The sequence below is a fragment of the Grammomys surdaster genome, unplaced genomic scaffold (assembly GCF_004785775.1).
Source record: "Grammomys surdaster isolate TR1022 unplaced genomic scaffold, NIH_TR_1.0 172, whole genome shotgun sequence".
NCBI classification, from domain to species: Eukaryota; Metazoa; Chordata; class Mammalia; order Rodentia; family Muridae; genus Grammomys; species Grammomys surdaster.
The window spans coordinates 1,838,357-1,860,401 of record NW_021604620.1 but is presented as its reverse complement, the minus strand read 5'-3'; the positions used below and the strand labels follow the sequence as shown (position 1 = coordinate 1,860,401).

Here is a 22,045-nt window from a genome sequence, read left to right as displayed (position 1 = left end):
AGAGAGAGAGAGAGAGAGAGAGAGAGAGAGAGAGAGAGTTAGTTAAATGACAGCAGAGACAAACAGTTACCAACTTCTGTCAGTTGATATGGAAGATGAAGAGAGAGCTTGTAAGAGGCCCTGTCCAGGGCTCTATCTAACGGGTGAAGCTTATTCAAACAAACAACCCATTTTTAAAAGCATTGTAAGGCAGGGAAGGGAAATTAAGGGTTAAAGAATGACCACAGATCTAGAGCTGTGGAGGAATCTCAGTGGTTCGCCAGTGGAGTACCATCTGGTACAGCTTAGCGGCAACCTCTCCACAGCTCGCATCCTTCAGAGCAAAGCTTCTTAAACTGTGGGTCGTAACCTCACCTGGGTCACAGAATGGACTGTGGTAGGTAGAAAACATAAAGGGTTCTGAGATAAAGTGACCCAGCATTACTTCAAAATCAAACATGTCACGAACCTGAGGTCTTTCTGGCTCACTCATATTGTATGACTTCACCGCAGCCTTGCTTCTGAAAACATCACACACACACACACACACACACACACAGAGAGAGAGAGAGAGAGAGAGAGAGAGAGAGAGAGAGAGAATACAAATACTCAGCCCAATACTGTGAACGCAGAGTGGGCACAGGGAGAAGCTAAAGGTTCTCAGAAAGCAGAGATGCAGGTGATGGAGATGCAGAGATGCAGGTGATGGAGATGCAGAGATGCAGGTGATGGAGATGCAGAGATGCAGGTGATGGAGACAAAGGCGACCTGGACAGAACGCAGAGTGGGAAGGAGGGACAGAGACATCATCCCCATGCTCCTTGCTCCTTGCTCCTTGCTCCTTGCTCCTTGCTCCAGCATCCAGCATCCAGCATCCCGCATCCAGCATCCAGCATCCAGCATCCCGTATCCCATATCCCGCATCCCGCATCCCGCATCCCGCATCCCGCATCCCGCATCCTGCTGCTGCTGCTGCTGCTGCTGTTTTTCCCTCCCAAGTTCCCATCCTCTGCTCACAGTCCTCCTCCCTATCATTTCCTCATTTCTCTTCCTCTGCTTCAAAGCCTCCATTTTCCAGGCCTGCCTCCTAGCCCTAGACAGGGGGCCCCACCCAGCACCTAGATCACCAGGCAGCTCTAATGTGAGGTCTCTGATTCCCCCTACTCCAGACCCCCCAGATCTGCTCTCTCCTTGCTAGGGGTAGTACTCCTTCAAAACAGCCTAAGGGGAGTGAGAAGGTGGGAGGGGTGGCTTGTAGGGCCCAGCTTTGCATCCACAGGTGATGGTTCCTGTCTTGGCTAGACAATATGCTACCACAGAGGAAGACTGCAGTTGGAGAAAGGCAGAAGTGGCTAAAGATGTTTCCTGTCCAGGCCAGGAACTTGGAGTGCCAAGCCTAGGAACACATGAGTGAAGGGGGACTTCTTTAATCTCTCAGACTGCCTCCCTTGAGAAGCCTGGACTTGCTTCCTTCCCCTATCTCAGGAAGTCAGCAGCCACGTACATAGGGCACCAGCACTCTACCTCACCACGGTTCTCAGCCCTAAAATGTCAGTCTCTGCTCTTGCTAGGATCTTACTTCTGGCTAATACAGGTCTTGGCACCAGCCATGGAAGGGTCAGGTGGGTTTAACTTACCCCGCACAAACCACCTGGGGACCAAGAAAGGCTAAAGTTGTCTGTTGTTGTTGCTATGTATTGAAAAGATAAAGTCAAAATGAACTCTTAGAAAATGAAGACTGCTCTCAAACTGGAGCGAATGCTTATGAAGAGGCTATGAGGGAGACTCGGGGCTTCTGCTGTGCTAAGCCCAAGTCTGGTTCTTCCAGACTCAGACTGCAAAGTGCAGTGAGGAGCTTTCAGACTTTCAGCGCTGGCCTGACCTGCTGGGAGACTGAGCCTCCAGATTGAGGAGTTACAGTCCTTAACTTGCAGCCCCGTACTGTAAGGTTACCCAGCCCCATGTGTAAGCCATTGCAATAAATCACCTATGTGTGCATGTTGTATTGGCTGTTCTACAGAGCCCTATCTCCTACAGTGCTCTTTGTGCTTCTTAGATTTGCTTTTCCATCTTAAATTCTCATTCATTCGCATTGTCTATGTTGATTGAAACTCGAAACTATCCCTAATCTCTAAGCTGTTTGTGCTTCTATAGATGGTTTAGTCTCTGTTTAACCCTCCCATACACACAGTCTTCTATCATTCAGTTTTTAATCCTCATCTGCTTTCTTCTCCTCCTTCCCCTCACCTTCCTCCTCCCCTTACTTCTGCCCTTCCCTCCCACCCACCTCTTCTTCCTCATCAACTCTCTCCTCTTTCCCCTCCTCCTGGATGTTGAGGAATTACATGGGAATTTTCATTTCCTCAGTGGGCAGCTATAAAATTTTAATGCTCATTCATCTCTGGTGAGATTAATTACGTTGCTGGAACTCTGTGCATACTTTGTCCTGGCCACTCTAGATCCCTCCTCCAGAATCTCTGCCCAACCTGCAGTAGCTCCTAAGAACTCAGAGCTGGGAGAGGGGAGGTGAGTGTAACCCCAAGCTCTCCTGGGGTGGGGACCCCAGCAGGGGTCCATCGCTGCAGAAATGAGCTCTGAGAGACCATCTGGTACCGTCTGTTGTTCTGGGCACCCACACCTAATCCCAGACCCTTACTCCTGGCTGTCTTCTTCTGTTGACAGGCACACACACCAGACTGTCTCTCTCAGACCCTAGCACTGCTTGAGCAGGGGACAGAGGGATCTTATAGCCCCACTTAGGAGCTGAGTTCATGGAACGCAGGGTAGGGGATGCCTTGCAATGACTGTTGGATACAGCAGGGAAGCTCTGGACCCAGTCATGAGAGAGCCTCCCTGCGTCCTGAAGGCCAGGGCCTAGAGCTCTGGGGAGGGCTGGGGCCATCGACACTTGATCTGACCAAAACTAGATTCATATCCACCATGCTGGCCAGTCTTGTATCAACTCAACACAGGTAGAGTTATCTGAGAGGAGGGAACCTCACGTCAGAAAATGCCTCTATAATTCTGGTTGTAGGGCATTTTCTTAATTAGTGGTTGATGAGGGAGGAACCAACCTATCCCTGGGCTGGTGGTCCTGGTTTTTCTATAAGAAAGCAGAGTGAGCAAGCCATGAGGAGCAAGCCAGTAAGCAGCCCCCCTCCACGGCCTCTGCATCAGCTCCTGCCTCTGGTTCCTGCCCTGTTTGAGTTCCTGTCCTGACTCCTTCTTTGATGATCAGTGCTGTGGAAGTGCAAGCCGAGTACATCCTTTCCTCCCCTACTTGCTTTTGGTCATGGTGTTTCCTCATGGCAATAGTGACCCTAGTGAGACAGACACGTGTGCCTCTGTGTACACATATGAGGCTGCCACTGGCCAGCTCATGTGAGGGGCAGCCCCTCCCTCCAGAATCTCTAGACTTCTACACCATGAACCTCAGGCCAAATGGCCTGAGGATGGACTACTGACCCCTGCGTTTGGAGGAAGGGAGTTCTCAAGTCATCCCCCTGTTCAGATTGGGAGCTCTAGTGACAGGGCCAGGGTTTTTCCCTCAGTCCCTTGGGACAAGGCTAAACCTGCCCAATTCTCTCCATTCCCCATGCCCCAGTTTTCTCTGTGTGGACACAGAGGTGAATCACTTGGGCCTCCCTTGAGGAAGGACTGGTGTAGCTGGGAATGCATCTTAGTCAGCAGAGTGGTTACACAGAATGCACAAAGCTATGTCCATGTTCAACCCCAGTACTGTATAATCCAGGCATGTCATGATGTGTGCATTCTGGGAATGGAAGGAGAAGAATCGGGAGTTCAAGGTCATTCTCAGCTATATAGCAAGTTCAAGGCCAGCCTGGGCTACATGAGACTATCAAAGAAAGAGCTGGTGGGGAGTGAAGAAGAGATTTGTTTTCATCTCTGTAGCGCAGCTATTCCCTGCCTTCTTTTTCCTGTACTGTTCACAAGGCGATAAAACTCCATTCTCCAAGACACATCTATCTCAGTGTCTGCCCCCCTCAACCACCTGAAATGGCACTTGTGTCGGTGGCATCAGCTCTCCCCAGAACTCTAGGCCATGGCCTTCAGGAAGCAGGGAGGCTGTCTCATGACTCAAGCAATGCTAGGGGCCTCAGAAGGCACAGGCCATGTTTCCATCAGTGTCAAGCCTAACTTTACCACAGGGCCAGCCATGGTGCTAGATAAGAGAGAGGTGAGTGAAAGAAAGAATGAAAGAATATTCTTTGAACATCTACTCAGGCCTCCCTGTGAGCCTCCAACCTATGGATGGAGGTGAAATGCTCTGGAAAGGTCTAGCCCACAATGAAGGAGGCAGAAGCAGCCGTCAGCACTCCGTACTGATACAGACTTAAAGCTGTTGGTCCCTTCAATTTAGAAGCTCAGGGAAGGTAAAGCTGCCTTCACCCAGACTGCAATGTGACTGGATCTGCTGGCAAGTGGCTCCCAAGGCCATGTCTGTCACCTGGCCTTGACCTAGCCTCATTATGCAGGTCAAGGACACTCTATGTTTCATGACTGCCCTTACTGTTCACCAGAACCTCCTCCTCCTCCTCACTGACTCATCTGCTACAGCACAAGGCACTGAGACATCCTGAGAGGTGGCTGCAGGCCTGGAGGAGGAGAGGGTGGCACACGCCACAGGGATGCATCGGGCTGGAAGCCAGACAGGATTGGATGAGTAACTGCAGATTCTTTCTGCAGAGCTTGTTGTCACGGGGAATAGCAAGTGACTGTCTCCCCCTCCCCCGCTTCATCCGCTGCACCCCTGTGATTCTGGCAATTAGACTCTGAGCCAAAATCTGGGAACAGGTTGCAGGGATCCAGTAGATCAGGCTAGCACAGGACTCGAGTGAAAATGGCTTCAGAAATGAGGGCAGACCATGGCTCAGACTCTCCTGTGCTTGTTCCAACATAGATTTGTGAGGCAAAGACAGGCAATATGGGAATCCCTTCTCAGGACACACTGGGAAGGTAACTACAACCACCACCACAAATGCCTACTCCCTCAGCCCGGGGTGTCTGCTCCCTCAGCCTCAGGTGTCTGCTCCCTCAGCCTCAGGTGTCTGCTCCCTCAGCCTCAGGTGCCTGCTCCCACAGCCTCAGGTGCCTGCTCCCTCAGCCTCAGGTGTCTGCTCCCTCAGCCTTAGGTGCCTGCTCCCTCAGCCTCAGGTGTCTGCTCCCTCAACCTCAGGTGTCTGCTCCCTCAGCCTTAGGTGTCTGCTCCCTCAGCCTCAGTTATACCTGCTTCCCAAGCTTCATGAAGCCCATCTGCCCCCATCTCTGCTTCCGACGTCCCTTCCCTTCTGAAGCCTTTCCAATTACCTAGGTAAACAACAGTGGCCTCCTCCTCAGGTTCCACAAGGCTCCCCAACAGTAGGCCCATGGTTGACCTCCCAGTGTCTCAGAACACAGACTTTAAGAAGCAGGGGTTGACTGAGGTATCCTGGGTTGCATTTTTAAGGTTGTTTTTGCTGTTTTCCTGCTCCTCTTATTTCTGAGTGTGTCTTGTGTCCTTTGATGGGAAGGAAGGGTGGATCCCCAGGGAACAACCTAAAGAACCAAGAGTAGCCTTCACGGCACAGAATCGGAAGAGAAGCTATTCTCCCAGAACCATCTTCCTCTCCTGGGGGTTGGGCTGCGAAGACACCAGGGGGTCCTGCCGATGCTCTCACCTGCAGCCTAGCACCAGCCTTCCAACCTCCAGCCAGAGAAGGAGCAGAGTGGACAGGGCAGCCATCACCACTGGTGGCCTCTACCTATTTACTTCACCTACCTGGAGAAAGTCACCGAGCAGAATGGAGTCTGGCTTCCTACTCTCTTCCACGTATCCGAAAGCTCTCCCACCCCCCAGATCTCTGTCCACAGAGAACAAAAAAATGCTAACAGGACCATAGGGTGAAGCACTGTGGCATTTTGCTCAAGCTGGTCTGAAATCCACAGGAATCCTCCTCCCTCCTCAGAGCAGTGGGATCACAGGCCTGTGCCACCAGGCCCCATCTGTTGATGGGATATCAGCATTCTGGAGCTGCCTTGGTGACATAACGGGGGTGGGCAGGGTCGAGAGGCAAAGGTCACATCTGGGACTTGAGCAGACCACCTCAAGAGCTGATAGGACCCCACCTCCCTGTTAGAGGACTAAGGCCTGAGAGGAGGGTGCCACAAGGGAGGCAAACCCCTGAGTCCTGCCCTCACAGCCGCTCCCGAAATCCTAGCCCTGAAGCGCTGGATGGTAACTACTAAACAGCTCCCTCTTCTGACACCCTGTATGTGGAGAAAAGCCCGTGCCAACTAGCCCATCCTCTATACGGAAGCAGAAATTGCAGGGAGTGCCTCTTACCTCTTACCTCTATGCCCTGATGCATAGTAGAAGCCTGGCTCAGGATCAGGATCAGGCGGAGAGAGAACAAGGAAGGTGCGGTAGACTAGGAAGAAGAGGAAGGAGGAAGGCCAGGGGTCGCTTCTAGACTTTTCTGTAACAGACCTCAAGGCCACGCCCACAGCCCTAGTTTCCCACGTTGCAGGTTGGGAAGGCTGGAGAGTCCTCGGGAAATTCCCGCGCCCCTGCTGGCCAGAAAGCGCCTGGAGATCGCCTTCCTTCCAAGCGGATCGCACACCCTGCTTCGCGTAGGGACACGCGGCCCTCTCCACCTCTGCATCGAACTCCGCCCCTCCTCCCACCTTCTACCTCACCTCGCCATCAGCCCCCCACATCACCTTCTCGCCGTGACCACTCGAGCTCTCGGAAAGCCATCCGCACCGGCTCCCTAAGAAGTCGCACGCAAAGGGCTCCGTCCGAGTCGGTAACCCCGCGCCCCACGCTAGCACCGAATAATCCGAGCCCTAAAGACAAGCGTCGGCCGGAGAGCAGCCTCAGATCACCCGCTACCGGCCCGCCCGATCTTGGAGACGCAGCGCCGGACACTGGCACCCTGGTCCTAGCTCCTGGGGACTCCGGGAAGACCGGTCTATGGACAGTCTGGAACCGCCAAAGGGTACAGGCTTCGGTCCCCGCGCGGGGGCGCTGGAACATTGACTTCGCGTCCCTCACGAGCTGCGCGGCCCGAGACGTGTCCAGCTCTGAGTGCACCCTGCCCTGGGAGCGGCTTGGAGGAACCCCGGGTCGAGACTCCCCGACCCCGGCTGCGCTCCCCTCGGTTTCTCCCTTGTCGCAGACGGTTCCAGCAGCGTGATCCGCCGGACTCCTTCGGAGCCCAGCCTGCAGCCCTGAAAAGCTGCGGCCCTTCTCGTCCAAGAATCTGGGCTGCAAGCCGACGTGGAAACCGGGGAGCCGGTCGCTGGACCCCCTGGAGCCGACAACTGGAGGAGCTCACTGCCGGGGGCCGGGGGCGCGGCCGGGGTTGGGAGAGAAGGTGCGGGCGCGAGGAACGCTGGGTGGTGTCGAGCCCAGCGTCCCGGCAGCCGAGCCGAGAGGACGCACGCTAGGTAGCAGCTCTGGACGACGCGCACCTCTAGCGGGACTCTGCGTTCACGCCCCCGGGGCGCCCAGGCTCCGCCCCCTACCTGCGCCGAGGCACCGCCTCCGCCACTCCATTGGCTAACCTCGCCGCCCGTCAGACGAGCCCCCGCCGCCCTCCCCGGGCCTGGAGCTGTACCTCTTAGCCCCCGGGCCACTGGCCTGCGCCACTCTCCCGCGCTGCACCAGCCACAGACCCCGTCGCCGCTCCCGGCTGCCTGCCGCGGGCTCAGGGCGGACCATGCGCCCTCCGAGACCACCGCCTGCCCGCTGGCTCTGCGTGCTGGCAGGAGCCCTCGCCTGCGCCCTCGGACCCGCGGTGAGTGTGCGCCCCTCAACCCAGATCCCGGGGATGGGGGAACTGCGGGGGCGGAGGATCCGGGACCATCTGGCCATCGCGGGGCAGCAGGAACGCGGTTCTCGTCTTCTCTCTTCTCCCGGGACCGGATCTAGCCCAGAGGCGTGGGAGCTCGATGACGCCGGGTGCCTAATAGCTCAGCCTAGAGCGCTCACCGCAAGGTGATCCCAAGCAGCGGTGGAGAGGTTGGGGGCGAGAGGGAGCCCCAGACTTGCCTTGCGATGAGTGTCTGTGGGGGTACGTTGGGAGGAGAGCTGTGGGCGGCACGATCGGGTGAGATGGGAGATTCTGTAGACTGTCGGGTGGGAAGGTGGCTGTGAGTGTCTGGAAGCCTCGCTGGGTATTTTGTGAACTTGTGGGATGAAGACAGCACAGACAGCTTTAGTGCCTGTACCCTGGGAAGGGGTCCTTGGGATCTGGTGAGACTCTCCTTCTTGTGCCCTACCTCCTGTGACTATAGGATGGTGGTGGGCAGGTAAAAATCAGAGTTGGTGGCAGGAACAGGCATGTGTTGGGAAAAGCGGGAGGTGGGTAGGGGGGCTTGCTCTACCTTCGACCTCTGCTTCCTCCCATACCGACATGTGTGTGGGTGTGCTCCTGCGGCTGTGACAGACTCACCAGGGTCATAGGGCAGATGCCTGGTCACCTCCTCTGAGAGGAAGGAAGACCTCAAGACTCAGAGTCCTCCTAAACCCGTTTTACAGAAGGGCAAAATGAGGCCACAGGAGCCACACCTGTCCTTGCCAGCCACACTTGGACAGAGGTGATCTTCCCCTCCCTTTGCTCCAGGCCTGTGAAGCTGTTGCTTTAAGATAGTCTTTTCCTAAGTGGATTCTGGTTTGAAACAAGCCGGCTGCCTGGAGGAGGTGGGGAATCTTGGTCATCTAGTGCTGTGTATCCAAGGTTCCTCCCTTATCACCACTTCCACCAGGGCAGATATCAGGGCATGAATCTGTTTCCACCTAGCTGGTGTCTGGCACACCTTGACACCTTGACCTGGAAATGCTCACTCCCCCTACCCCACCGGCAGGAGAAGGCACTGTCCTCTGAGAATTGGCAAGTGTTGTCCCTGTCCTCCTGTTCATAGTCCCTCCCCACATTCCAAGCTTCATCAGACTCCGGCCCTCAATGTCACCATCTTCAGGCCACACCAGTAACCCTTCAACTTCCCCATCTCTGTGTCCCAGCTACTCCGATTTGGATCAGCCAGGGATTTTTGGACCACTGGAGGCCTCTGACCCCAGGTACTGTCCATCTAGAAACAGATTGAACCCAGCCCCTCCCATACCCACCATCTCATCTTCCCACTTCTTATTCAGTGCCAAACCTGGCTCCTCCTCCACGGAGCCTTCCCTGGTTGCTCCCCATCTTGCCACTCCAAGCCCATCTTCAGTTCCACCAGCCTCCCAGCCTCAGCTGCGTCCATCATGGAGAGTGAGAGTCACTGTCCTCTTACAAAGGGAAGGGACTTAACCTGGACTGGAGGGGGATCCCAGCTCCTGCTTTCTCTCCCTGTCCTCACTTGCTCCCTCCTGGAATGGACACCCAGTGTTCCTACTCCAGCCAGACTTGGGGGGGACATGTTATCAGAGTCATAAAATGGCAGCTGCAGAGTTCACAGTGAAGGCATGGAGCCTTATCACTCTGTTTATGGGGCCCTGCCTTGGCCTAGGAAGGGAAATCTTTGAACGGAGAAGCCAAAAAAAAAAAAATGGAAAGAAAACTTCCAGTGTCCCAGAGGAGGAAGTGAAGTGTGTCCCAAGGCTTTCTATAGCTCCTCCCCCCGTCCCAGGCAGCAGACAGGTGCCCAGTGCCAGGCTGGTGGGGACACTCAGACTAGTGACAGTCTGAGGTCCTACCTTGCAAGAGTCTCAACCAGTGGCCTCAGATCGACGTGGGGCACAAGCTCTTAGAACTGAGGGACAGACATACTATGACAGACAGACAGGGAACCCAGAGGAAGAAGCAGGGTAATGTCCTGAAGTTTGGCTACACTGGCCAACCTTCAGCTGTGAACTCTGAAAGCAGCCTTTGCTAGCCTGGCTTCTATCAGAACCTGGATGGCTTGGGTGGATGACAAGCCTGGCCCCTCTGAGTGTTCTCCAGGCAGGCGGAGGCCACACAGCACCAAGAGTCATTTCTGGACACCACTATCAGCCTTCCCAGCGTCTGCACCCACTAATGCTCAGTCTTCTGGCCTCAGCAGACCATACTGTGAACTTTAGGAAACATGGTGGCTACTGGGCCAGAACACCTTCTGGGATAGAGAGACAACCCCAGTTATGTGTGCCCAGGACTCTGAGGTACTCTGAAAGATGGGATTCTCTCTAGACATGTCTGCCTCCCCATCCTGGAGCCTGGAGACCTAGCCTCCTCTGAGGTTTCTGTAGCATGTGTGGGAGCCGTAGCTTGGGACAAGAGCCTCGGACCCTGCCCCTCCCCACACCCATGGCTAGTTAGCTTAGGAAGCATCTTTATTATCCATAGAGGAACTGGGTTTCCTCATCTCTAAGGGACACGAGAACCGTTGGCCCAGTGTGAAGGAGAATTGGGAAGGCAGGGCTGGGCTGGAACCAGCCCCACTTTGATCTTCTCAGGTCTCAAGTGAGACAGAGTTGGGTGTGCAGACAGGACCTTCATGGACTCTGAAGGAGGAGGCGATAGTGAAGACGTTGTTGTGACAGGTTATCTCTACTCCTTGGTCCCAAGCTTGGACCTTTTATCTAACTAGGGCAGGCAAGATCCAGGGAGTAGGTGAGGTGTCATGAAGTGTCTTCAGGGTGTGACAAAGCCTCTCCGAGGAGAATGGGCAGTAGTTGGTGGGACATCTCCAAGTGAGGGATGCCTTGGTGGTGTGCAGCTTGTGTAAGATCACCTGCCTGGGACCTCTACCCCGTTACCCTCTACCTGGCCACCCTCCTGCCATTATCAACCCCTCCCCTTGGCCTCTTGGTTTGTGGACGAGCGCTGGAGGCTGGAGACAAACATGAGCCTCACCCTTCTCTCAGTCTCCCAGGCTTTACCCTCCCATTTGGATTCCCAACATGAAAACAAACAAGTAGGAAGAATATTATGGTAGAGGTGTGAGCGGTGGCTCGCACCTGCACTCCAACAATCAAGAGGCTGAGGGAGGAAGAGTGAATTCATGGCCAGCCTGGGCTCCTCGGTGATAAATAAATAAGAATCATATAATGAGGGACTGGAGAAATGGCTTGGGGGTTAAGAGCAGCATCCTGCTCTTGCAGAGGGCCCATGCAGGTACACTCTCCACCACCTAGAACTCAGCTCCAGGGCGCCCTCCTGTGGCTTCCTTGAGCACCTACAGGTATGCAGTGTACCCACATGCACTAAGATGCACACACACACACATAAAAAAATTTTTTTAAATCTCTGTAAAAGGATAGTATAATGAATATACAGATATTTCCTAGGTTTGGCATTGGCTAATTTCAACGTTTAATATTTACATCATTTGTTTATCTTGGCTAGAATGTACTCGAGTCAATAAGAGGAATGTTGACCTTTAACTGCTTGGTTCAAAATGCACGTCTAAAACCAAAGCCCGCTTTCCTGTGAGCTATGATAATACGCTCACACCTAACACCGGTCCCCCTCATTCCCATAGTTAAATGTTCTCCAACCAAACTTAAGCACCACAGGATGAACAGTGACATCCTCCGAGGGCTGTCTTGTTGCCATGGCTCTTGTCTGACTGACAGAGTGAGAGTGAGGTGCGCTGGCAGTGAGCATTGGGCATGACTTCCCCAGGCAGGACCAGCCCTCTATGCATTCTGTCTAATGTGGCTCAAGAGTCTAAGATCGGCATCTCTCAGGAAGTGCCTCCTCCTAGGTACCTACAAAAACAAGTTCTTCCTGCATAACAGGTCACTGGGGGAGGGGAAGAGTCCACAGGGCTGGCATCTGTAAATCGAAGACTTGCAGTCTTGGGCTCCTTGAGTGGTTGGTGTGCAGCATTTTGCACGTGGTAGATATCAATACTAGCAGCACCCACAGATCCTGGTCCCCCTTCTCCAGGGGTTCCCAGGACATCAGGAGCTGTAAATTGAATATGTGCCCCAAAACGTTTTCTGCCCCAGAGGAAACTTCCCTCTATACAAGTGTACTGAGATGGAATAGATTGGCTGGGCTGAGATTCTAGCAATTAGGAGAGCTCTTGGAAGTGTGTGCTCTCTGTCTGTCCATCTGTCTGCCTCTGTGTAGTACTGTTGTTGCCATGGTCATTGTTGTTGAACAGAGGTGGGCATGGTGGCACACACATAATCTCAGCACTGAGGAGGCTGAGGCAAGAGAATCAGAAGGTAGAGCCTAGCTCTGGATCCATAACCAGCCCCTCTCAAAAACAAATGGAAGACAGTGTGTGGGGCAGGGGGACAGTTGAGAATGAGCTGGGCATGGTGACACTCACTTGTAATCTCAGCACTCAGGAGGCTGAGGCAGGAGGATTGCCAGAATGGTTTCCAGATTAGCGCCATTGTAAATAAGTGGCCATGTGCCTTCACAGAAAAGTTTGTGTAGGGGCATTCATTTAGTTTTCTTGGGTAAATGCCTGGGCTGGCTAGCCAGATGTGTACCACTGTACGTGGCTTTTACCTGAGTGCTAAGGATACAGACTCAGGTCCTCGTGCTCACTCACCAAATACATTACAGATGTGGGCATCTCTACAACCCCTGGGAAGTTTCTTAACCCCAAAATGCAACTCTACTTTCCTCACTTTGCACGTGCAGGTGCGCATGCACACACACACACACCAGTTCAAGTTATACTTTTCTCACTCTGAGCTCCTCAGGAGCTCACACTGACTCCTCAAGGAGTCAGTGGGTAGGATGTTCAGGCTGCGCATTTGAAAGTCATATGGCAGGGACAAGCCTGACCTGGCATGGAACTGGGATAGGGCTTCGGTCATAACTGCCACCTCCTCACAGCGTCCCCTGCCGTGAGGCGTGGGTCCTCAGCGTGTGAAGCCAGACATGATAGGCTCGTGCTGTTGGTAACAGTATTGTTTTCAGGGACAGGTGCAGATGTGCTTGTGTAAATCACCCACTCACCCATCCATGTCGTGGCCACCTGTCTGACCCAGAACCTGTGGTCCTCACAAGGCTCTGCCACCTCAAGACTGCTTCTTCCTCAGGGGCCGTGGCTGTGCCATATTCCTCCCTAATGCTTACAAACGCTTTTTTTAAAAAATTAGAAAACCATACAGATCTGAACTGACAGCTCAGGAAATTGGTGTGTGGGGGGAGGTAGGGTTGTGGTGTGCATGTATGTGTGTGTATGTGTGTATATATGTGTGTGGTGTGTATATGGTGTGGGGTTGTGTGTCTGTGTGGTGTGTATATTTATGTGTGTGTGGTGTATGTGTGTGTATGTGTGTGTATGGTGTATTTTTGTGTGTATGTGGTGTATGTGTTTGTATGTGTGTGTGGTGTATGTGTTTGTGTGTGTATGTATGTATGTGTGGTGTGTGTGGTACATGTGTGTGTATGTGTGTGTGGTGTGTGTATGTGATGTATGCGTGTTGTATGTGTGTGTGCGTGTGTGTTATGTGGTATATGTGTGTGTGGTGTTTGTTTTTGTGTGTGTATGTGTGGCATATGTGTTTGTGTGTATATGTGTAGTGTGTTTGTGTGTGATGTATATGTGTTTGTGTGGTGTGTGTATTGTGTATATGTATGTGTGTGTATGGTATGTGTGTGTGTGGTGTGGGGTTGTGGTGTGTGTGTGTGTAGTGTTTTCGTGTGTGGAGGTGTGTGTGTGGTATGTGTGTATTTGTATGTGTGTATGGTGTATGTATTTGTGTGTGTACTGCGTTTGTGTGTATATGGTGTGTGTAAACATATGTGTGTATTGTATGTGTTTGTGTGTGTGGCATGGGGTTGTGTGCGTGTGTGTGCTTGCGTGCATGTGTTGGTATGGCAACCACACAAGTGAACTTACCATACCTTCCCACCTTTCTGCCAGGCCTTATGCCCTCAGCAAGAAGATGGGGTCTTTATTTAGTCTTCTACAGAGCTTCTCCCTTACTCTGGTCATCAGGGTCTCTCTGGACTTATCGTCACATGATCTGGGTTTCGGGGAGAGGGGATGGAGGACACGTAAATGGATAGCAGAATGTGTGATGGTTTCTATACAGGGATGGTTTAATGCAATAGGAAGACATCAAATAGAACCAGGGCATCCTGCCAACTGCTGCCAATCCCCATCTCCATTGATGGTCCCAAATTCTATGACAGATCCCAACGGCACAAGTCATTCATAGTGATTCTTAGAGTTTAGAATTCTGCAGACAGCACACTTTCCCTGGCGAATCTATCTCATACTCTCTTCAGAGGCCACCTGTCCCCCAAAAGACTCTTGTTTCCCTGTATCCAACCACCTATAATGTGACAGGTCTTTGCAAAGTGTACCCTCATCCTTCTGGATCGCGTCTTTGAGGGTCCCCGTAGCCCAGGAGTCAAAGCTCATACTTCAAAACTTGCATTCTAAGCCCTTCCCAAATCTCATCTCCATGACTCCTCACAAGATATTCCTAGAAGTCCTTGCCATATCTACACAAGCTTCTGGCAACCTCCAACATGGGGATTCATGTCTGCCTGTTTGTGTGTACCTTGGGATGCTGACCACCCCTTATTGTCTAGCTCTTCCTCATTCTGTATAAACTCTCTCTGTGACCCACCCTGATTCCTCATTCTGTATAAACTCTCTCTGGCCCCACCCTGATGCTCACTGTCTACCTAGATCCCACCCTGGAGCTCATCCAGTGAGCAACAAGCTTGGCTGTATTTGGCCAAGGAATTTTCCAATGTCCACTGTGTGTCTGAAGTCCAGAAGGATAATGAGGATATTTAGAAAAAGGAAACAAATGGGAGAGGAAGTCCAAGGTTTGCCTGAATTCCTCAGTGATAAGGACCAGAGGGAGCTGCCCTGGCTTTGTCCTCCCAAGGGCTATGGTTGACCAGATGGCCAAAGTCAAATCTCTGGCAAAGGATTGATGCTACACAGACAGGGGTCAGAGACTTGGGTCCTATCTAGGGATGTGACTTACTGGGTGACCTCAGGTCCCTCTCTGGGTCACTGTTTCCTTTACATTCCTCCAAATGAGGGTATTTTACTCAACTAAAATTTTGGCAAAGACAGTTTAACTACTGGATACCATACCTCTTTGTGGTTCACAGCTCTCCAAAATTTAGGATTACCCTGAGGACTCCTGGATCCATGCCCCTCTCCTCTCCCTGACTCAAAACCATGCTCTGGGGTAGTACTACTGGAGGGACAGTTGCATGATGCCAGCCAGAATCCAATTTAAGAGTAGGAGGCAAAGTGGCTAAGAAGTAGGTGCCCCACAGTGACTCAAAAAGGAGCATCTGGGGAGATGGTTGTTGGTAACTTGTTTGCCATACAAGCACAGTACTTGAGTTGGATCCCTGGAATCCATGCTAAAAGTAGAGGGAGAAACAGGAGGAAGAAAAGAAGGAAGGAAGGGAGGGAGGGAGGAAGGAAAGAAGGAAGGAAGGAAGGAAGGAAGGAAGGAAGGAAGGAAGGAAGGAAGACAAAACTGAGTGGCTAGCAGGAACTTGAAATCTCAGTGCTGGGGAGTAGAAATGGGTGGATCCATGGGGCTTGCTAGCCAGCCAACCCAGTCCTTTTGGGACGTTCTAGGCCAATGAAAGCCCAATAAGGCAGATGTGCCTGAAGAACGGTACCTAAAGCTAATCTCTGGTCTCTATATTCACACATTTGTGCACATGTACACACACAATGTATATACATATATACATGTGTATGTACATAGACATGTATGCATATATAATTTATGTGTACTTGCATGTATGTGTACGTGTAGATACATATACATGTTTAGATGCTTAGAAAAAGGAAAAAAATGGGAGAGGCAATCCAAGGTCTGCCTGAATTCCTCAGTGGTAAGGGCCAGAGGGAGCTGCCCTGGCTCTGTCTTTCTATGTATGTATGGAATACCAGCTGGCAGTCTTTATGGTTATTACTCTGGCTTAAGAGGGACCCTAAAATCGAGAGGCATCCACTGTTCTGTCCTCAGACTGCAAGAATGAACACATTAAGTTCCTGGGATAGGAAAATTAACGAGCTTGAGCCATAAACAAGGCTATTGGCTCGTGTTGTGGGAAGATCTGGTTTCAGGCAGCTTCCCTGTCAGGCAGCTCTGGGTTTTCTCTGAGTCCATCCTGCCAACCCTCTGTGGCCTCATCTTCATGTTCTGTTTGTCAACAACATCACCACAGAAGCCCCAGCCTCTGATCCTTTGAAGTTTTTTCCAATCCAGTGGGGAGAATTAAACCTACTTGCCTAGCTTAATCCAAAGTCCCAGCATGTGAGGCTTCTGCCTCAGAGGAGCCTGGCTTGGGCTGGGTGCCAGGACCTGAGGCTGGGAATACTGACTAACTTAAGTCTTGGTCACACCAATCTTCTGCAAGAGGGTTCACTGGGAGCAGTGACAGAGTGTGTGTGTGTGGGGGGGGGGGATCTTCCCAAATGAGAACCTGGCATCAGAGGAGAGGAGAGCTTGTGCATGCAGCATGTGCACAGACATAGCTGGCATCCAGGCGGCCTGTCCTGCTTTCAAGCCACTGCACAATGTGACACAAGGTGACAACGTGAGGAGGACCCTGAGGGTCTGGAATGAGGCTGCAGATCCAAAGGCATTCAGCTGTTGGTAGACTGGTGCTCACGAGGAAACCAAACAAAGTGGAATGATGACGGACAGGGTTGGCCAGCCAGCCTGATTTTTTCTTTCAGAGGTCCCCCAAACTACCCTATGCTCCACACCTGGAGATGAGCTAGTCACAGATCCCTGAAGCCACACCGATACAAGTATTCTAACTGAAAAGGTGCAGCGTGTAATTCCTAAGAGGACACAGAGGCACCCGGTCCCCTTCAAACTGCCTTTCGCTTAATGAAGTTCCGTGACAGCACTGTGCTACTTTCCATATGCTAAGTTGAAAAGAACTTAGCGGCAGCCCATGTCTGGACCCCAGTTAGCTGGGTACCTGTGTTTGCTGTGTGACATCGAGGCCTGGATAAGTGAGGCGTGTTGGCAGGGACTTCCTGTGGATCTGGGCTAGGACACCCACAGTGCTAGTTGGACCACTGGCGACCTGGGAAGTGACGAGGCTCCCAGGAACAAAAGACCTATTGTAGTGGAAGGGACCTTTCTCTTGATGGCGGTGGAGAGCACCTGCTGCCTGGGTGCAGGTCAGTCACTGGTGTTGACTCACACAGACCACTGGTTAAGTTCTATGTTCTATGATGCTGCCAGCCAGAGGGGTCTCCTTAGAGAGAGGAAATACAAGGAAGCCCCCATGTCTGTGTTACTTCAGCAAGGTGTTGAGTTGGGGTGTGGTAGTGGGGGACTAAAACCCACTTTCCGGGCAGAGACTGAGCCCCAGGTATGAGCACTGCAAGGCAGACTCAGAGTCTCTAACCCTGAGGTCCCTGGAGCCTTACCTAGGGTGCTGTGGACACTGATGCTCTCCCACCCAGGCAGACACAAGGAAACTGACAGAGGACTGCCAAGAATAGCAGCCACTTTCTAATGTCAGAGACAGACTGAAGCTGTCCCAGCCCAGCTGCTCATCCACAGAGGCCTCTACCTTCTCCACACCCACAAACCCCCAAGGCCTGACATTTTCCCCTTGGTCCCAGATGGCCACTACACAAACTCATATCTACCCCCACTGACATGAATTGTCATGGTGTCTGCCCACCTCACCCTGCTTCTGGGTCAGGGCCTGCTGCAGGGCAGGGGGAGAATTGGGGCTTCTCCATCATCCCCTCTCCCAACTTTGCAGAGGCTCAGGAGGCTGCTTGTGGTCTTCAGACTTCTTGTGAGGCCATGCTTGCTTGCTTGCTTAAGCCTCCCTGGTCCTCGTGGCATCCATTTTAGTTTTTATTTTTCTGTGGTGACAGAGCCAGTGAGGTCTGACAAGAAGGGTCAGTATTGCTTTCCCATCTTCATGAGTAAGAACTGAGTAGAGGCTTCATCCATCCATAAAGAAGGTCCTGCAAGCCAGGCTGCCTGGGCTTCGCCACAGGAGCTAGAGGCTGGTACCCAATGTCCTATAACAAAATCACTAGCAAGGGTCCACCCATGCAAGGAGACTGAGGCAGGGCCAGAGTAGCAGAACCTAATGATCAATTCAAGACTCTAGTGTAAAGCTCTTTCCAAGATCAGAATCCTTACAGCAGCTGCACTGCTTGAGAGCCAAGAGTCCTGAGAGGGTCTTCACAGCAAAAGCTGGGGGTCAGTGAGAACATTTGGGGCACACAGGTAGGGATCAGGGTGCTGTCTAGGGCTGAGGTAGAAGTAGAGTATGGTTTGGGATGATGCTCAGTCTGAGGCTTTTGTAGGGTATAAAATAGAACTGGGAAAAGAGTTTATTTGGACCTAGGATGGGTTATAGACTGGGTTGGGGTTGGGGTTCAGTATGAGGCTAGGGTAAAGACCTTGGCCAGAGTGAACATCCAGTATGGAACTGAGATCCTCAGGCTGATTCCCAGGTTCAACTTTCGCTGACCCAGCTTGGCCCCCTGCTCCTCAAGACTGGTTGATATCTTCTGTCTGCTTTGTCCTTAGGGCAGCCGGGCAGCCGGCCCACACCATGAGTGTGAGTACCTGCAGATGATTGACCTACAGCGTCAGCAGTGCCTGGAGGAGGCCCAGCTGGAGAATGAAACCACAGGTGAGTCGGGTGTGAGCGGAGGAGTCCCTAGTCCCCTCGTGTCACGAGCCCAGTTCAAAGCATGTGGCTCCCACAGTAGTGAGTCAGATGAGGATCAAGGGCACAGTCATACCCCAGAGCTCTGGGCCTCAGACACAGAAGGAAAGGTCACCACACTCTCCTGACCCCTCCCACATCTGGGAAGTTCCCAGCTCTTCTCTGGGAACTGTCTTTAAGCATCCAGCCATGCCTGCCGGGCTACCCAAGGAGACAGACAAGGAGACAGACCTAGAGTACTCAATGGTCTCTTTCCATGGTGAGAGTGGTGGATTTCGTAAGCCCCAGACTCTCCCTCATCCACCATGGGGTACCCCAAATCAACTTCCTCAACCCCTGACTTACCTAGAGCTTAGAAGAGACCAATCGGCCAGACCCTGAAAGCAGCCCATCAGGACAAATGAGAGAGACCTCTGTCTACTTGGCTTGGTTACTCAGAGTTGAGCAAGTTTGAAAAGTTGTCAGGTCTAGGGAAGCAGAAGCGCTGGGAGGATGGGAGGCTCAAGGCTCATTGGGAAAGAGCTAGCATGGTGGGGCAGACAGTTAGGCAGCTGGGCCTCCATTCCCGGTCAGCTCCTCAGGCTGGGCTTACGGTTACATAATGGCAGCAGGCCGCACCTGTCCGGCTTGCTGGGTCCTTGCTCCCAACAGCACTCTGAAGCTGTTATGTAATCTTTTTGGGTCCCTCCTTAACCCTAGTGCACAGACCTACTGTGCTCATAAATAGACATGGGTCTCACAGATGGGCCTGGCCTGAGCCATACTCGATGGCAGGATGGCTCCCTAACTCCTGTGACCCTGAGACCAAGGTCTGTGTCAGTGGGTGACTAGACCTGCCTTGTGTATATACTCCACCCTACTCGGCCAGGCTGCAGACTGACCTCAGCAGGCCTCAAGATTGAGGGTGAAGCCCAGGAGCTCAGCCTCCAGACCCTGGGCCCCATTGCAGCTTCTCTCCAAACCAGTACACTCATGATCCCAATGAGGTCACTGCTGGCACAGGGTGCCCGTGGGTGCCAACACCCCGTACACAGCAAGCAGGCTAGGACCTGGAAGAGGGCAGGCATAGATGTGCAAACTGTGTGTCTGCCCTGACGGCTGCGGAGGTTCTTGGATGTGCACACTCGTGTGGATTCAGATGGACACTCCTGGCCTGAGTCTGAGGCTGCGCTCCACCTTCCGGAGTCTACCCCTCTGCCTGTCTCTGAATGTCTCTGTAAGACAGAAGCCTGCATCTGTTTACACCTGGATATGACAGGTGTACAGTGTCCCTGCCTCTCCGTGCACAGGTGCACTAGTGTGTGTGCCGTCTGCGTTTATGTCATACTCACGTGGTGGCCTGCCTTCCTCATGCCCATGCATGTAGATTTGCATGGATGCCTGGGCTCAGTATGCCTGAGAGTACATGTGAGTGTATGTCGTGTATAGGGTAGGGGATTCTATACAGTTGACTCACTGGGGCCTTTGTGCCAGCCTGCCTCTCCATCCCTCATCTCAGCTTCTTAGTTGGGTTTTCCTACTGGGGTCTTAGCCTTGAGTGGGGAAATCTCCCAGACACATAGTCATTTCTAGAAACCAGGTATTTACATGACTGTCATTACTCCGTGGTGACCCAGCCCAGCTACCCCAGCAAACCAACCTTGAAGTACCCCCCTGCAAGGAGCCTCCCAACCCGCACCCCATGGGCCTCTTTTCCTCAATTCCCTGCCTGCTTGCTGACGTGGGCCCAGTACCAGTTCACAGCATGCCATTGTCTGTGCTGTACTTCTCTGAGGCCAAATGCAGTCTCCCCACAGGGCAGAGCCCAGTCCCTTCTGTTCTTTCCCACCTCTGGTGGAGCTGAGCACAGGACCCAGCACTCACTCCCCCATCCCCCACCACACACACACACACACACAACTCTTCAGCTCAGGCTGGCAACTCTGAAAGCCCAAGGCCTGGCAGAGACCCAGACACAATAGTTGGCCTGCAAAACAGGGTGTGCCCAGCACTGTCATCAAGGGTACATAAAGTCCAGTGGCAGCCAAATTCCCAGAGAAATGCTACCGAGCCCTGCAAACCAGGAGAGGAATGTGTGAATAGGCGAGAGACTTGCCACACCTCATCCTGCCGCGTTGCATTGCCTCCGTTTCCTCATCTGTGAAATGGACTGGTTATATAAGCTGCTGACTTAGAGGCTGAAACAATGTCGCCACATTCCAAAGCTAGTGCTTACTGATGTTAATTGAAACAGGTCATAATTCATGAGCAGATTTGCCCAGCCTGAGGGGCATCCTGTATGCCTTCCTAGGAGCAGAAGATGGACCATCAGCCAAAGCAAACTGTGGGACTCCGGAGAGACTGAGGGGAAATGTTAATGTGGGGGGGCCCACAAGAAGAGACTGCTCTCTGTGTGACTTCCTTAGCCTTTGGTGCAGGCCTGCTGCAGCACCTGGAGGCCCCACCTCCTCTCTCTCACCTCACTCCCTTCCTTGGCTGCCACATGACCTTGGTGCTGAGAGTCCTGTTCTTCCCCCAAGCGGGTGCATTCCCTCACCTCCTCTTCCCAGGCCCCCTTCTTGAGAACTTGTGAACCTTCGGACCTGGGCTGGTCTGGGCTTGGCCCAGCTGGCATTGACTTTGACTCTGGGGTTGGGTTTCCTGAGCAAATCTGTAGGGCTGGCAGCATTGCAAAGGAACTTAGGCCCTCAAGAGAGGGGTCTGAAGGAGCCATTTCATCCATCACAGGGGCACCCACTTTTTAGAACTGCTGGAGACACCCCTTGGCATCCTCACCAGCCAGTCTCAAACACTAATAAATCTTCACTCACCGCCAGACTGCTATGCTTTGCAAGCTCTGTGAAGAGCCAGCTGCCACTAGCACACTCCACTGTACCCGGAATCCTACAGCAAACATTTCCAGTGCTGCCTTTACTATTCTAAAACAAGATTCAAATAGCGCACACTCGTGTTTTTAAACAGTGACAGTCTCTAACAGAACCTCTTGGGATGGATCTTGATTTTTTTTTTTTGAATGTGGATTAATAGCCTTGTTTGTGTCGAGAAGGCAGGGTCCAAGTGCAGAGCTGAATTGCTTCAAAAGTGCTGCCGGTAATTTGGTAATATAAGATTTTGAAATCTAAATGTCTGTTTTCTTACAAACCGTAAAAATGAAGGCCACTCATTGTGCTGCTGGAAACGTATACGACGTTCTATAAAAGAAAGCACGGAAAGGAGAGTGGTTTATAATCGAATGCCGTGTGCATGTGCAGGCGTGATGGCAGTAAAAGATAAGGGGACAGTCTGAAGGTTGTGCCTATAAATATAAGCTCTGGGAATGAGAGCTATAAACGGAGATTGAAGTCTAAGCCGTGCTCCTCTCTGACTCAGATACCACAGGCACTGCAGCAGGTGACATGGCTTCCAAAACTTCAACTAACTCTCATTAAAGTTCAGAACAAAGCCAAGTGCAGGCTGTG

The 22,045-nt window shown here is 52.4% G+C and overlaps 2 protein-coding genes across 3 annotated transcripts in view; one reads left to right on the top strand and one right to left on the bottom strand.

Moving 5' to 3' along the window:
- Lyzl4 (lysozyme like 4) overlaps positions 1–6,947 on the bottom strand; it is a 61,245-nt gene extending 54,298 nt beyond the window's left edge. Inside the window, exon 1 of the mRNA XM_028767389.1 lies at positions 6,708–6,947. The gene's annotated coding sequence lies outside the window, so the exon portion shown is untranslated. The remainder of the gene's footprint in view (positions 1–6,707) is intronic.
- A 753-nt stretch (positions 6,948–7,700) lies between these two features.
- The window catches only part of Vipr1 (vasoactive intestinal peptide receptor 1), a 29,567-nt gene continuing 15,222 nt past the window's right edge, over positions 7,701–22,045 (top strand). The window contains exons 1-2 of one of the 2 annotated variants that reach the window (XM_028767350.1): positions 7,701–7,778; positions 18,446–18,551. In XM_028767350.1, coding sequence (XP_028623183.1) covers positions 7,701–7,778; positions 18,446–18,551 — 184 coding nt within the window. Of the gene's footprint in view, positions 7,779–8,013; positions 8,055–18,445; positions 18,552–22,045 lie in introns of those variants that run through there. The other variant, XM_028767351.1, reaches the window with a different exon arrangement.